This window comes from Pyrus communis, chromosome 3 (genome assembly GCF_041283825.1).
Source record: "Pyrus communis isolate YQ-2024b chromosome 3, ASM4128382v1, whole genome shotgun sequence".
NCBI lineage: Eukaryota > Viridiplantae > Streptophyta > Magnoliopsida > Rosales > Rosaceae > Pyrus > Pyrus communis.
The window spans coordinates 6035619-6048751 of NC_142567.1; the positions used below are offsets into that span (position 1 = coordinate 6035619).

Consider the following 13133-nt stretch of genomic DNA (forward strand, 5'->3'; position numbering starts at 1 on the left):
ATTAAATAAAAACAGTACCTGATAAAAACCGGCTACACAATGTACGATGAACAGATATGAGGATCCAGCGAGGATCCTCTCTTGTGATTATCTACGTATTATTCATTCATGTGTTATAATTTTTAGTGTGTTGATGTAAGATCAAGTTAGAATTGGAATGTAATTAGATTATGAGTTAATGTAATTTTCTTTTCCTACAACAGTTGTATCTCTATTAAGTATAAATACAAAGGTAAGAATATGTAACGAAAATTTCTCGCAAACCCTAGGCTCTTATTTTTAACATAGTATAGGTAGATAAGACTTCTCCGTCCCAACACCTCCTCTCAGGTGTGTGAAGTCATTTAAATTTAAATTTGGACTACAATATTGAGTGACGATAAGGCACGTAAGCATGTTAAGCTCAACACGTAAATTGCTACTCTAATACTATACTAGAATGTGAGCATTGAATCTTAAAACCAATTGGTAATAGAAAAGAGTTGCATGCCAAAAATTATTTATACTATTAGCCATGTAGAGACACTTCACTTTTTCGATGTGAGATTAATTCTCTCAGCAAATCCCCTCCTAAATCTTTTTTTTTTTGTTGTAAATTTTTAATTAGATTATTAAAAAGAAAAAAACTTGCAAAGAAAATTAAATTGAGAAATCTTTGCATTCCCTCAACTTCGTCCCCTACCTCCTGTTCAACCATGACCAACTGTCCAAGGACAAATGCCTCAATGATGCCGTATCGGTCTTTTTCTTTCCTATTGAGGATGTCAGACATCTTTTACAGAATGTTAACGGTCATGGGTTCTGCTTTATTTGTCGCCAAGATAATGGAGTCATCAGTCATCACATAATTAAATTATCTTTCGAGACGAGGATCCTTGTTATTTCATTCAGCACGAACTCAAAACTAATACTATACTAATCAGTGTAATCCTGAATCCTGATATATAATGATTGTACACGCATATTATATGAACATGTACATAATAAGTACTCTATGAACATGTACATAATAAGTGGTCTCTGAATTTGTTCATCATCAATCATTTTAATTACTCTATGAAAAATTCTATTAAATAAGAACTGAAATGACTAAAAAAAAAAAAAAAAAAAAAACCCTCAATTTAATAAACAACGGGCCAAAATGATTTGAAAAAAATTTGAGGGTATTTTTATCATTTTATCGTTATTTAATGGAGATTTTTTTACGGAATGACCAAAATGATTGATGGTGGACAAACTCAAGGACCATTTTTATCGATTTCAAATCTCATGGACCAAAGTGAGGGGTTATACCAATCTCAGGAACCATTTTGGCTAAAAAGCCTAATATTAAACATGCCATATTTTTAGAGCAAAAACCAAAGAGAAAAAAAGTTTTCTGCTGCTGACCCTGCATGCATGCCTTTGGCTTTGCAGTTAGCGACAATGTTCTTGACAATCTTTTTTTTTTTTGTCTATTTCGTCTTTCTCTTTCCATTTACTTTGTTTTTGGGATGGAATTGTCATCGTGAATCGCTATAAGTTGCCGTGATAGTTGTCATCTTTTGGCCCACGCACATAGTAAACACAAGATTTTAGATCTAGTTATCACCTTCAATATGAGGTTGAAGTTGGACGTCATGGAAGATGTCGAATTGCCTCGGGATTAGATTTAGCCAGTATGACACTATAAGTTTAGCCGGTACGGTGATATAGCTCTCAGATGTCTGAACAATGTAGAGAAGCAACATGGTTTTATCCTTTTATTTTGTTTCTATTGAAAAATATCCAGGATTTGTCTTGGAGTTTGGTTTTGATTTCTTTCTTTAGGAGATTGAGTTTGCTAGTTTGATTGCTCTCTATTGGAGAGTTGCTTTATTTTAATTTTTGTTTTGGTGTGCTACATCTCTTTTGGATCCATGCGTTAAGGGTGAAGCTGTTTTATTTGTTGGATCTACTTCACTTGGTATTTAGGGATCGTGGTGGTGATTTGGTGATGCAATTAGACCTATGGTCATCGTTATTCTGTCCCAATATAAGATTTGAGATTTTTGTTCTCACATGATTTGTGTAACTCGAGGTTTAATGGTTTTATTGATCTGTGTAATCTTGTGATTTCCGATGAGATCAAACGAGTGCTCATTGATGCGCAATTGGTGATGCTTTATTGTAAAAATTTTAGATCTAGTTTGCGACAACCCTTTTGGGGCCGAGTTCTTCATGATGTATTTATAATAGCCTTTTAAATGTATGAAATATCATACTCTTCTTTAAACAAAGGCCACATTTTTTACCACCCCATACAATAACTTTTAGAAATAATCAGAAGACCCATGCCCCGTTTGGCATTGCTTGTTTTCACCAAAAGTTGCTTCACTTTAAAATTAAGCAATAAAAAAATGTTTAGTAAAAATAAAATATCATGCTTATTTTAAAAGCAGTCACCTCAACAACAAATTTTCAAAGCAACCTGTAGGTTGTTTTCAAAAGCTACTTTTATAAAAAAACGGAGTTGAGCCTTTAATGAATATTTTCAATTCCTATAATACCCTCATTAGTTTTTGAATAATGTCATTTTATCCTTCTACACACATTTTATCCCTTTGAGCAAATGAGGTAATAATAATCGCTACCAGGTCATCTTTGCAAAAAATCATTTGAATTGGAGGTCATTTTGCTCTTTGACTATTATTATTATGGACATTTCATTGTTTATCGACAACTTTGTGTTTGTTTATTTGTCATGCCACAATTAGATAACTAAAGGACTTCTGATTCCAATGAATTTTTGCATGGATGATCCTAAAAATTGATCGGTTCAAATTATGAGAAATATTGTTCACTAAGTTCAAACGACTGGTTAATTTTGTATTAATACTAACTGGTTCACATTTGAGCGCTCTTATACATATATATGTAATTATGTATATATCGTAGTGGAGACATATTAAACATGTATATATATATATATTCTTCATTTTTATATTTTGTTTTCTGCTTACTCAACCACTAGAGAGGACTATTATCCTCCAATGATTGACCCACCCATCATACCTATAAGCTCCCCTAAGGCGTGTTTGTTTGCCCTTGTTAAAGTTCACTGGACTGGATTGCTTTGCTAAGACTACTAATCTCGTGTTTGATGCAAGCTGGACTAAACTTAAATGAGACTAAGTCAGACTCATTATGACTAAGTGTTTTGCTAGGTCGTCCTAGTGATACCCCCCAAAAAAGCATGGGATTCCTAATCCCGTCTCCAACATTGTTTGCACGCCTTTGTCGTCTGCAACTCCGACTATCTTACCCATGCCCAGATCTCAAACCCACTGCCTAAATCTCAAAATCAACACCCAAAATTCAAAAAAAAAAAAAATGCAAAACCCCCAGAATTAAGCACTTGTAGACTAATCCCCCACACAAATTCAAAATAAAAAGGCAAAATCACCAGAAAATTTCGAGGTTTTCCTAGAAAATCAGTGAAGGTGCTAGGTGGAGAGCTTTGATAAATCCTCTGTGTGAATCTCTGCATAAGGAAAAGAGGGGGAAAGTGGATGAGGAAAAGTGGGAGAAGGGAGGGAGAGAGTGGGCGGAGGAAAATAGGGAGAGGTATACGGAGAGGAAGAGAATTCTAGAAAAATGGTGAAACAGGATAAAAAGAAGGAGAGGAGAGGGAGAGAATGGCGGAGGAAAAGAGGAATGGGTTAAGATGATTTTAGAAGGAAAAAAAAAATAAAAAAGACTTGAAAACTTTGAATTTTAATCAAAATGACAAAAAGGTGTTGTAAGTGAATAGTACTAGGAGTGACTTTTAAAAGTAAAAAAATGTTATTTTCGTTAAAAGTGAACAGTACCGGGAATGTTTCTTTAAAACTAAAAAAAAAAAAAAGATATTGGCTTTTAGATAGAGAGATGATTCTAGAAACAAAAAAAATGATAAATTAATAATAAACTATTAATAAATGTAGATTAAATAATATAATATTTGAGTCTTTTAGTTATCATGCTTCTTAGTCCGACACTGCACCAAATGTTTCAGTAAGTTAGTCCAACTTAGTCTAGTTTAAGACAATCCAGTTTAGTCCCTAAAACTAGTTCAGTCCGAAATAATCCGGTGCAATAAACGCACCCCTAAGACCAACTAAGACTTCCATTTTGTTCATCTAGAGTATACAAGAGCTGTATAATATTTTAGGAAAACTAACGAAAATGACTTGAAAATTTTGAGTTTTAACTAAAATGACAAAAAGGTGTTATAAGTGAATAGTATCATGATTAACATTTTAGAGTAAAAATATAATTTTTCGTTAAAATGAACAGTATCATGAACTTTTTGTTAAAGTTACCTATTATTTTTAGCCGAAGGACTGTATGCCGACTTTCGGAAAGCTTGCTCTCCAAAGGACAAAGGCTCCAAGGGATATGTATAAATATCATATTTTTTAAAATATAGCAAGTAAAAATAATTCAGTCAGATCAGTAAAAATGAGAGGCAGCCATAGACCTTGGGCCATATATATATAGTTTCTTATTCAAGTAAAAGATACACAAATGGCTTAGTGGAAAATAATATATATTAAATGATTTGTTATCACGATCATAAGTTGGTTGATTAAGTTTTAAACATGTGGTGATATTCAGCGAATGCGATCCTCTTCTTAAACTTGTCCAAGTTCTTGTCACCCTCACAAACCTACCCTAATCTACTCCTTCAGTTCCTGCATCTATTTTTTTCTTCCTTTCTTTTTTTCATTTTTACAACGATGTGTAAGCCATGCTAGAGCAAAGGTCTGCTCCTTACATTTTTGTTAGGGTTTACTTGTGTGCCCCATACGACCATCTCTCTTTTCATCGACTTAGTTTGAATTTCGTGGGTTGACAATTTCACTGGCATTTCAGACAAAAAGAAAGAGTTGTATACACTCTGTATATGTTCAATAAGACGATGATCACGAATTAATAGTGGCTGATGCCTTGTCTCCCAAATGAGTCTTCCCCCAACTGGTGGGGTTGACATGGATCTTGACCTTCTTTGATGAAACGTTCCCTAAGTCATGATTGGTCACCCCATCTATATTGTGAACTTTTTTTTAATCCTACAATATTTGAGGACTAGGGTTGAAAGTTCAATGCTGATTTATACCTAGTCCTCTTATGCTTTTATTCAAAACCATTCAATTATTTTTGTTGTCCTCTGGCTGTGATTGATGTTATGTATGAAAATTTCTTATTCTCTTGACAACTTAATGTGAATAATAGGAAGTGATGACATGCATCTCATTCAAGAGAAAAAACATAATTTTTTTCTTGTACAAATTATGTTCATATTAACACGTGTTTTGTCATATACACCTACCAGGCTACCACCATTACTATGATATTTCATTATGTTTTTTTGAAATCAAATTATAGTTCGAAATATCAAATATTTCACACAAAAGCTATTAGGGTTAGCTTAGTGATGAGGTTGGGCACAGTGATAGACTAAGTTTAGGGTTTGAGACCCTCCAGTAAACCAAAAACAAAAAACTCACACCCAAACAACAGAGTAAATTGATTTCCTTTTTTCTTTTGTTTGTTTTGTTATGTGTTGGTAATTTTTCTGCTCATAAAAAAAAAAATTAACTGACTAATGAAGTCTCTGTTAATATAAAGTAATGAATATTGGGAAGAACACTGCCTACATATGCTTTAGAAGGAGTCATAATTCTCATTACCACATTATTTTTTAACTGAAGGTGATCAGTTCCTAATCCAAATAGCAAGTGCACACAGCATGACTTCAGATTGGCGTCATTGAAATCATACGGGATATTTTATTTCCTTTGTATGACTGTAATATGGATTTCAAAAGCGATGAGTGTAATTGTGTAGGAGCTTTCAGATATATTTATAAAGGTTGTTTTCATGATGAATATATGAAGAAAAGGGTCATCTGTGTGGACCTGCTTATTTACAAACCCTTTCTTCAGTTGTCATGATTGACACTGATGAAGGGCAGGGGCTGCCTCCTTTTCTTTGATTTCTGTTCAAACTAGTTTTCATATTCCAACTTGTTGTCGTTTAAAAATTTCCAACTAAATCACATTACCATTATCTCGACTTCAACCTTTGTTTGCACAGCCTCGAGAGAACAGTGCGTTTTACAATTTTATGTTGCATTTGTATTTCTAAGCTTAAAATATGTGTGTCCTTGAACCCAACTCCTATCGATCGACAATGGCTGATGAAGGAGATTCCAAATCTTAATCTAACGGATGGACAATTTCAACATAGTGATGCGGAGCATGTGTGATCATTGTGTTTCACACGTTAGCAAACCCGCTTTGATTCAATAATAAAGAAAGTTGAGGTTTCACTCCAAATGAAAATGGGATCGAGCAATGGTGGACCCAACATTTTGTTCATATGGGGTCGTCATTAACTGAGTTAAATACTGAAACCACCTTTTTCTAAGAGTCTTTAAGTAAGGACAACTAATCAACCTTTAAAGATGATTCCAAATAACTACCTAACATTTTGAAAATTGAATATTCGTTAGGTTACTAGCGTTAAGTGATGAAGTCGATAGTTTTAACTAATAACATGGACAAATACTAAAGTTTGTTTAATTTATAGGGTTTTAAATCCCTAAATTGCCCCTTTTTAGCGAGAAAATTTTCAATATACTGGAATACAGCTCAAAATACTAAGTGTTATAATAAAATTGATTAGAAAAAAAAAATTTCCCCTTAAGTTTTCAACTAATTATATTATTACATTTGGTATATCGAGCCGTATTTCCGACACTGAAAAATCTCCCCCACTTAGCGAAGTTTAAACTCCAAATTTGCTTTAGCTAAAAAGGGTCGCTAAAGTGTCAAAAATATCCTTACATTGTATATCCAAGCAGAAGATCGGAATCCCATTTTGTAGGGTTAATACAATTGGGTTTGGGTTTTAAATTGGGTTAAACAAGAAAGTCATTTTGGGCTTTCCACAAAAAGAAATAGATTTGGGCCGAAAATAAATCAAAATATTTATTTTCTATACCTAGAGACAATTTCGTACACGGAAGCGATTTTCACTCTTGTTAGCTTTTTTACATGGATGAGGATTCTCTTCGGATTTTTTTTGTGGGAATCCTAGGGATCCTTACCTTCTAGCCATTTATCATAGATCGTGCTTTCAGTTTTCGTCAGGTACTATTTGTGCTTAATTTTTAAATAAAAATTTAAATGATTTCTGACTGCACGATATACGATGAATGACTAAGATTTGAAGATTCTTAGGATCTCAACAATTTGGATCTGGATGGAATCCAAACCCTTTTTACACACATTTCCTTACTTCTAACAATTGGTTGAATATATTAAACGGAATCAACTGCCATAATTTAACAAAGTATAAGCGTAAGAGGCTAAAAAATGTGTATATCATTTTGCCTTCATAAATACAATTTTTACAAATTAAAATGTTATCGATTTATTCTTTTTCTTACTATTAGTACGGTGGTGGGACATTTTCAACACTAAGAAGAAAAATACAACTACAAAGACACAGAGTTAGTTGGTATCCGTTTTAATTAACCAATTGTACTAATTGGGATATGGCTTTTTTTTATTTTTTATAAGTACATTAATATTTTAACAGTAAGAGAAGGGGGAGTTCAGCTAAGCCACACAATGGCCAGCCTAATTTGGTATCGAATTTGTCATCCACGAGATTCAAATCTAAGACCTCTCACTTTCAAATGAAGAAGAATACCACCAGACCGTAGTACTAAGTGACGGGATATAGCATTTATATGGTCATATATGCAAGAAACAAACCAATATAATTATAAGTGTAAATTCATAAATCAAAGTATTATTAAAGTACAAATGGTATGTAATTTCTACGAAGTTTTAAATTCTGCAACTGATACTTGAGGAGGGAATAATCAAATCTAGAACGTGGTTTAGAGGTTAATCTTCTTAATTAATTGAACAACAAAACTCTTGTGTTTATTAAGGGGGTTGTTTTTAATTAGGAGTTTAAATTTTTTAAAAGAGTTTAAAAATTCAAGGGTATTTAATCAAGATTTCAAATTAATCTTCCATGGTATTCAATCAAAATTTTAAAGGAGTTCATAAAACTCCATAGAAATTTGGATGTATTCAACCATGATTTTAAAGTAGTTTATAAAAATCTATGTGTATTCAATTACGAATTGATTTTCAAGTATTTAAAAAGTTAAGGATTTTGATGGATTTTGTTGAATTTAGAAGGATTTTATAGTGTAATTAGGCTTTAGGAAGTCAGGCCTCTCCTCTTAGGATTTTGAATGAATTCCCATGGGGGAGTCTACGAAACTCCACTAAAACTCCATCAAACTTCATGAATTTATAACCCTTTCAAAAACCATCAAAATCTTAATTGAATACAATCCCTAAGTATTTATATTTTATGTTGGTTTGAAAACCTATCAAAATCTATTACCTTAGCCTCCTTCTTTACTTGTTAATCCTTCACTCCCCATATATATGAAGTTTACAAGATAAATTTAAATCTGAATTTTGTTTTTTACAAATCTTGTAGCTCCAAATTATTATTATTATTTTTTGAGTGAGTTGTAGCTCCAATATTTTATTTTATTTTAAAAGAGTACGATATTCATTAAGATACAAGGAGTACGTACAAAAGAAATGATAGAGTACATAAATGAGTCTCAATAAAAACCTAAAAAAAAAAAAAAAAAGGAAATGAAACTTTCCAGTATGTCTTTCTCAAAGGAAAAAAGAAGCAAAAACTCCTACTTTGTAACCCTCTTCAAAGTCTCCAAAGTCTAAACTCCAAAGCCATATCCTTATGTAGCTTATGGCCCATTTGGTTCATGTAAAGCTGAAGTCCAAGTCCAGTAAGCACTCCGCTCTCATGCCGTAAGAAGAAGAAACGGAGCCACTCCAGCAGCCAGAAATGGATCTGCTCTGCAACGCATACTCTAATGCCTCCGACAACGAAGAAGCAGAAGCAGAAGGAATTAAAGAAACCTTCACACCCCCCAACCCGAAGCGACTCAAACCCGACAACCCCTTTGCACATACCAAATTTCACCATCCTCTGCCGGAGTCAACCCAATTTCCGACCCCCCAAGCAGAAGCCCCGGTTCCTGGTCGATACATATCCAAGAGGGAGAGGGCGTTATTGGCTACCCAACCTACTGTCCCCGAACCGAACCCGAACGCTCCTGTCACGACCTTGCCTGGTACTTTGTCAATTTCATTTGTAAATACTTGTGAATTTTATTATTATTGTGTATTTAGTTTTATAGAACCATAGACTGTTAATTTGAAGAAGAAGGACTTACATGAAACGTGTTCATTGCCGCAACGGCATCTGGTATTTGCATTATTGGACCGGGACGACATGGTCGTGCTAAACCCTTTTCATATAAGTTGTTCTCTGTTAATTTGTAAGGTTAAAAAAAAAAAAAAATCTCGTGACTAGTTCACTGAAGTTGACAATGCCACTTATATATGCATGTTGTTGCTGGCAGTTTTTGGGAGTATTTCGGATTCAGACGTTCGTCGAGATGTTATGTCGTTGTTGAGAAACAAAGGGAAAAAGGGTACATCGCAGCTTGGCCAATTGCCCCAAAGAATGTCTGTAGCTCTAAATAGGCATACCAAAGCTGTCAATGCTGTGCATTGGTCACCAACTCATGGTGAGCCCTACTTTTTCATGAACTCTTGAATTATGACTTACCCTTTTCGATTCATAGCCTCGTGACACTAAATTTCCGTAAAGATTGGTTCTTGGATGTTGTTTTATCGTAAATTTTGATTTTAATATATTGTTTCATTAATTTGAGTAGAAGGGCGTTTGCCAATTGTGTACTTTTATATACCAATTGTACTTATTGATCTGTTCATTGGAGTTAGTCAACAGCTCATCTTCTTGCCTCTGCTTCAATGGATCACACAATCTGCATATGGAATGTGTGGAGCAGTGATCAGAAGGTAGCCCGTTTGTTGAATTTTCACAGTGCTGCAGTCAAAGATGTGAAATGGTCGCATCAAGGATTGTCTGTTCTTTCTTGTGGATATGACTCCTCATCAAGGCTGGCAGATGTTGAAAAGGGGTTAGAGATTCAGGTTTTTAAGGAGGATCAAGTTGTCAGTGTTATTAAGTTCCATCCTGACAATTCCAACCTCTTCGTATCGGGGGGCTCAAAAGGCGGAATCAGGTTGTGGGATGTTAGAAGTGGCAAGGTGGTCCATGAATATATTCGTGGTCATGATCCCATCCTTGATTTAGAATTCAGCACCAATAGCAAGCAGATTATATCCTCTAGTGATGTATCCGGACGCAACCTCAGTGAAAATTCTATTGTTGTTTGGGATGTTTCACGACAAGTTCCACTATCTAATCAGGTAAGAGACCTCTTCCAGTCTTGCTTCAATAGGTGTTGCAAATGCGGTGTTCAATCTGTATATCAAAATATGGTTGCCCCTGCATATCCTGATTGTATACTGAGCTGAACTTGTATATACTGTAATTCTGCATCATCCTGTAAGAATTTACATTCATCCTGTAAACTTGTTTTACATTACTTTTGGTAATCTGTTTAGAATGCATGGTAAGTAAGATGTATATATAACACAAGGCCATTTGTAATCATCTTCTTAATGATGGAATACACGCGATACTAAGGGTGATGACTGCATCAGCTATAATATGTGACACAATTCATGTGGAAGAAGGATGTTCCACAAGGCCATTTAATTTGCTTTGCTATCAAATTTGTGACACAATTATAAAAATCTCATATTTTGGAATAAATCGGTTGTATGTTTACTTCTTGGAACAGTAAGGGAGTGAATGAGAGCCATTTTGCTTATTATTGTGTTTACCTGCAATAAAATAAAAATATATCTGAATCCACAAAATCAGGAATCTTTTTGCTGATTATTCAGTTATGCATTCCTGATGGAAGACTTTGCAGTTGGAACCACCCCAGCACAAATAAACTTTTTTCTTACTCCACTCTAGTTTACTAGAGTATGGCAAGTTCTTCCACCAATTGTTCTTACAATACTACAAAATTGCTCAACTATTTTCTCTTAATTCTGTAAGCACTTATGCAGTTATGCTTACAAAGAATAAAGTTTATACTAGGGTCAAAAATGCATGATATGCTACATCTTCTGAAAATAAATGATGGAAGGTACAAAAATCATTTTGAACAGAAAAACAACTACGATAGCATTCTAATGGGAAAATAATTTTGGCATTTGAGATGTTTATTATAAGTAGTTGAGAAATTAAAAAAAGGAACTATTATTGGCACTCCAAAAATCGAAGCGTCCACTCCTCATAAGAGTATTTGTCTTTCTATAAATAGAAAGTTTGGAGTGCACAATTAGATTTTTGGAGTGCCAATAACAATTAGATTTGTATCTGCTTTCGAGATTGATGTGCTTTGTTTAATGCTTAGAAGGTGATAATTCTATTCTTTCTTTGTATAATGCTTAGAAGGTGATAATTCTATTCTGAGGTCAGAACAGAACTATTGTTGTTGGAAACACGTATTTTTGTATCTTGTAAATCCATCAAGTTCATTGGATTAGGAAGAATGGAGGCGTTCTTATTAAAAATTTAGAGATATTGAAATCAATATAGTTTAACCTAGTTGTACGGTGAATTACTTTTTTTGGGAACGGTTTGGTTGCTTTGTAGTGCAGGGATTTGGGTTCGGTTTGGTTACATCTGTTCTGAATGACTTAATTTCATTTTCATTCATTATGTTAAAAGTACAATCTTAGTCATCTCTCATGTGTACAAGTCCTCTGAGATATGGTCATTATCAAGTTCTCAAGGGTCATGTTTTGGTGACAAACTATTGAAACTAATACAGTAATCATTAACTACTTCCGAGTAAGTCCAAATTAGATTTACTGTGCGTTGGCTTTTGAATATTCCTCTCTAAAGAGAAAATGGTTTGGCATAAGGAATTTATTGCTTTCAATTGAAAATATTTTGTTAGTTAACATTGTAAATCATACAGGACCATGTATTGAACAAGGTTTGCTAAGGTTGCTGGTTAAAATGTATGATCAGAAGTATGATTTGTTATCATTTGAGACATTGCACATGCTACTCCTGTTTTTCTTTATTTGTCGATATTTTTCGTAATGTTTATTGTATGCACATTTGTGATCATTTATGCATTTTCTGCCACCTTACATCAATATGAATCTTGTTTAACCGTTTATTTACTCGTAATAATCACATTGCTTCATTCATGTTCCATTCTGTAATTATGTTAAACTGATATTTCTATGTATCAGGTTTATGTGGAAGCCTTTACCTGTCCCTGTGTGAGATCCCACCCATTTGAACCATTTTTTGTTGCTCAGTCAAATGGTAATTATATTGCAATCTTCTCTTTAAGTCCCCCCTTCAAGCTGAACAAGTACAAGAGGTACGAAAGCCATGGAGTATCAGGGTTCCCCATTAAATGTGTATTTAGCTTGGATGGGGAAAAGCTAGTCTCGGGTTCCTCCGATGGTTCTTTATACTTCTATGACTACAGGTCTTCTGAGCTTGTTAGAAAAATCAAGGCGTATGAGCAGGCCTGCATAGACGTTGCTATCCACCCTGTCATGCCGAATGTGATTGCTTCGTGCAGTTGGAACGGAGAGGTTTCAGTGTTCGAGTGAGTTTCTCGTGTAAACTTTTCATACAAGAAATGTAGTGTTTGAGTGAGATTTCATCGCCAGACACTGTTTGGTTGTTTAAGAGAAGGATCGAGTACGTTGAAAGCAATTTCTAGCATTTGTTACAAGAGAAACTGATATAAATGGAACAAAAATGAAAGGTTAATTAGAAATTTCCTTTGCTTTTTTAGCGTTTGTTTGCTTATTGACCAGTAACAACTAACTTGTTTTAGCGCAGGCTGGGAAGTGTTATTTAAATGCCTAGAAACGCTTTTGGTGAATGCTTTTGAAACTAATCTTTAGTTAAAATGCAAGTGAATCATTGAAATACATAGTTATGTGTTTTCAGCTAAAAGCACATAACCAGTGCTTCTTGTAGGAAACACTTCAAGTGTTTTTGGAACTCAAAAACATTTTCTCTAAAAGTCGAGAAACACTTTTGGTGAAAGTGTTTTTTAAACTAATTTTTAGTTAAAA

At 34.1% G+C, this 13133-nt stretch overlaps 1 protein-coding gene across 1 annotated transcript; it reads left to right on the forward strand.

The window, feature by feature from the left end:
* The first annotated feature begins 8821 nt into the window (after positions 1–8821).
* LOC137716083 (uncharacterized) lies at positions 8822–12829 on the forward strand. The gene is made up of 4 exons (XM_068455477.2): positions 8822–9202; positions 9494–9661; positions 9886–10370; positions 12288–12829. The coding sequence occupies exons 1-4, from the start codon at positions 8914–8916 to the stop codon at positions 12657–12659; spliced, it is 1314 nt and encodes a 437-aa protein (XP_068311578.2). The 5' UTR covers positions 8822–8913; the 3' UTR covers positions 12660–12829.
* Positions 12830–13133: the final 304 nt, after the last annotated feature.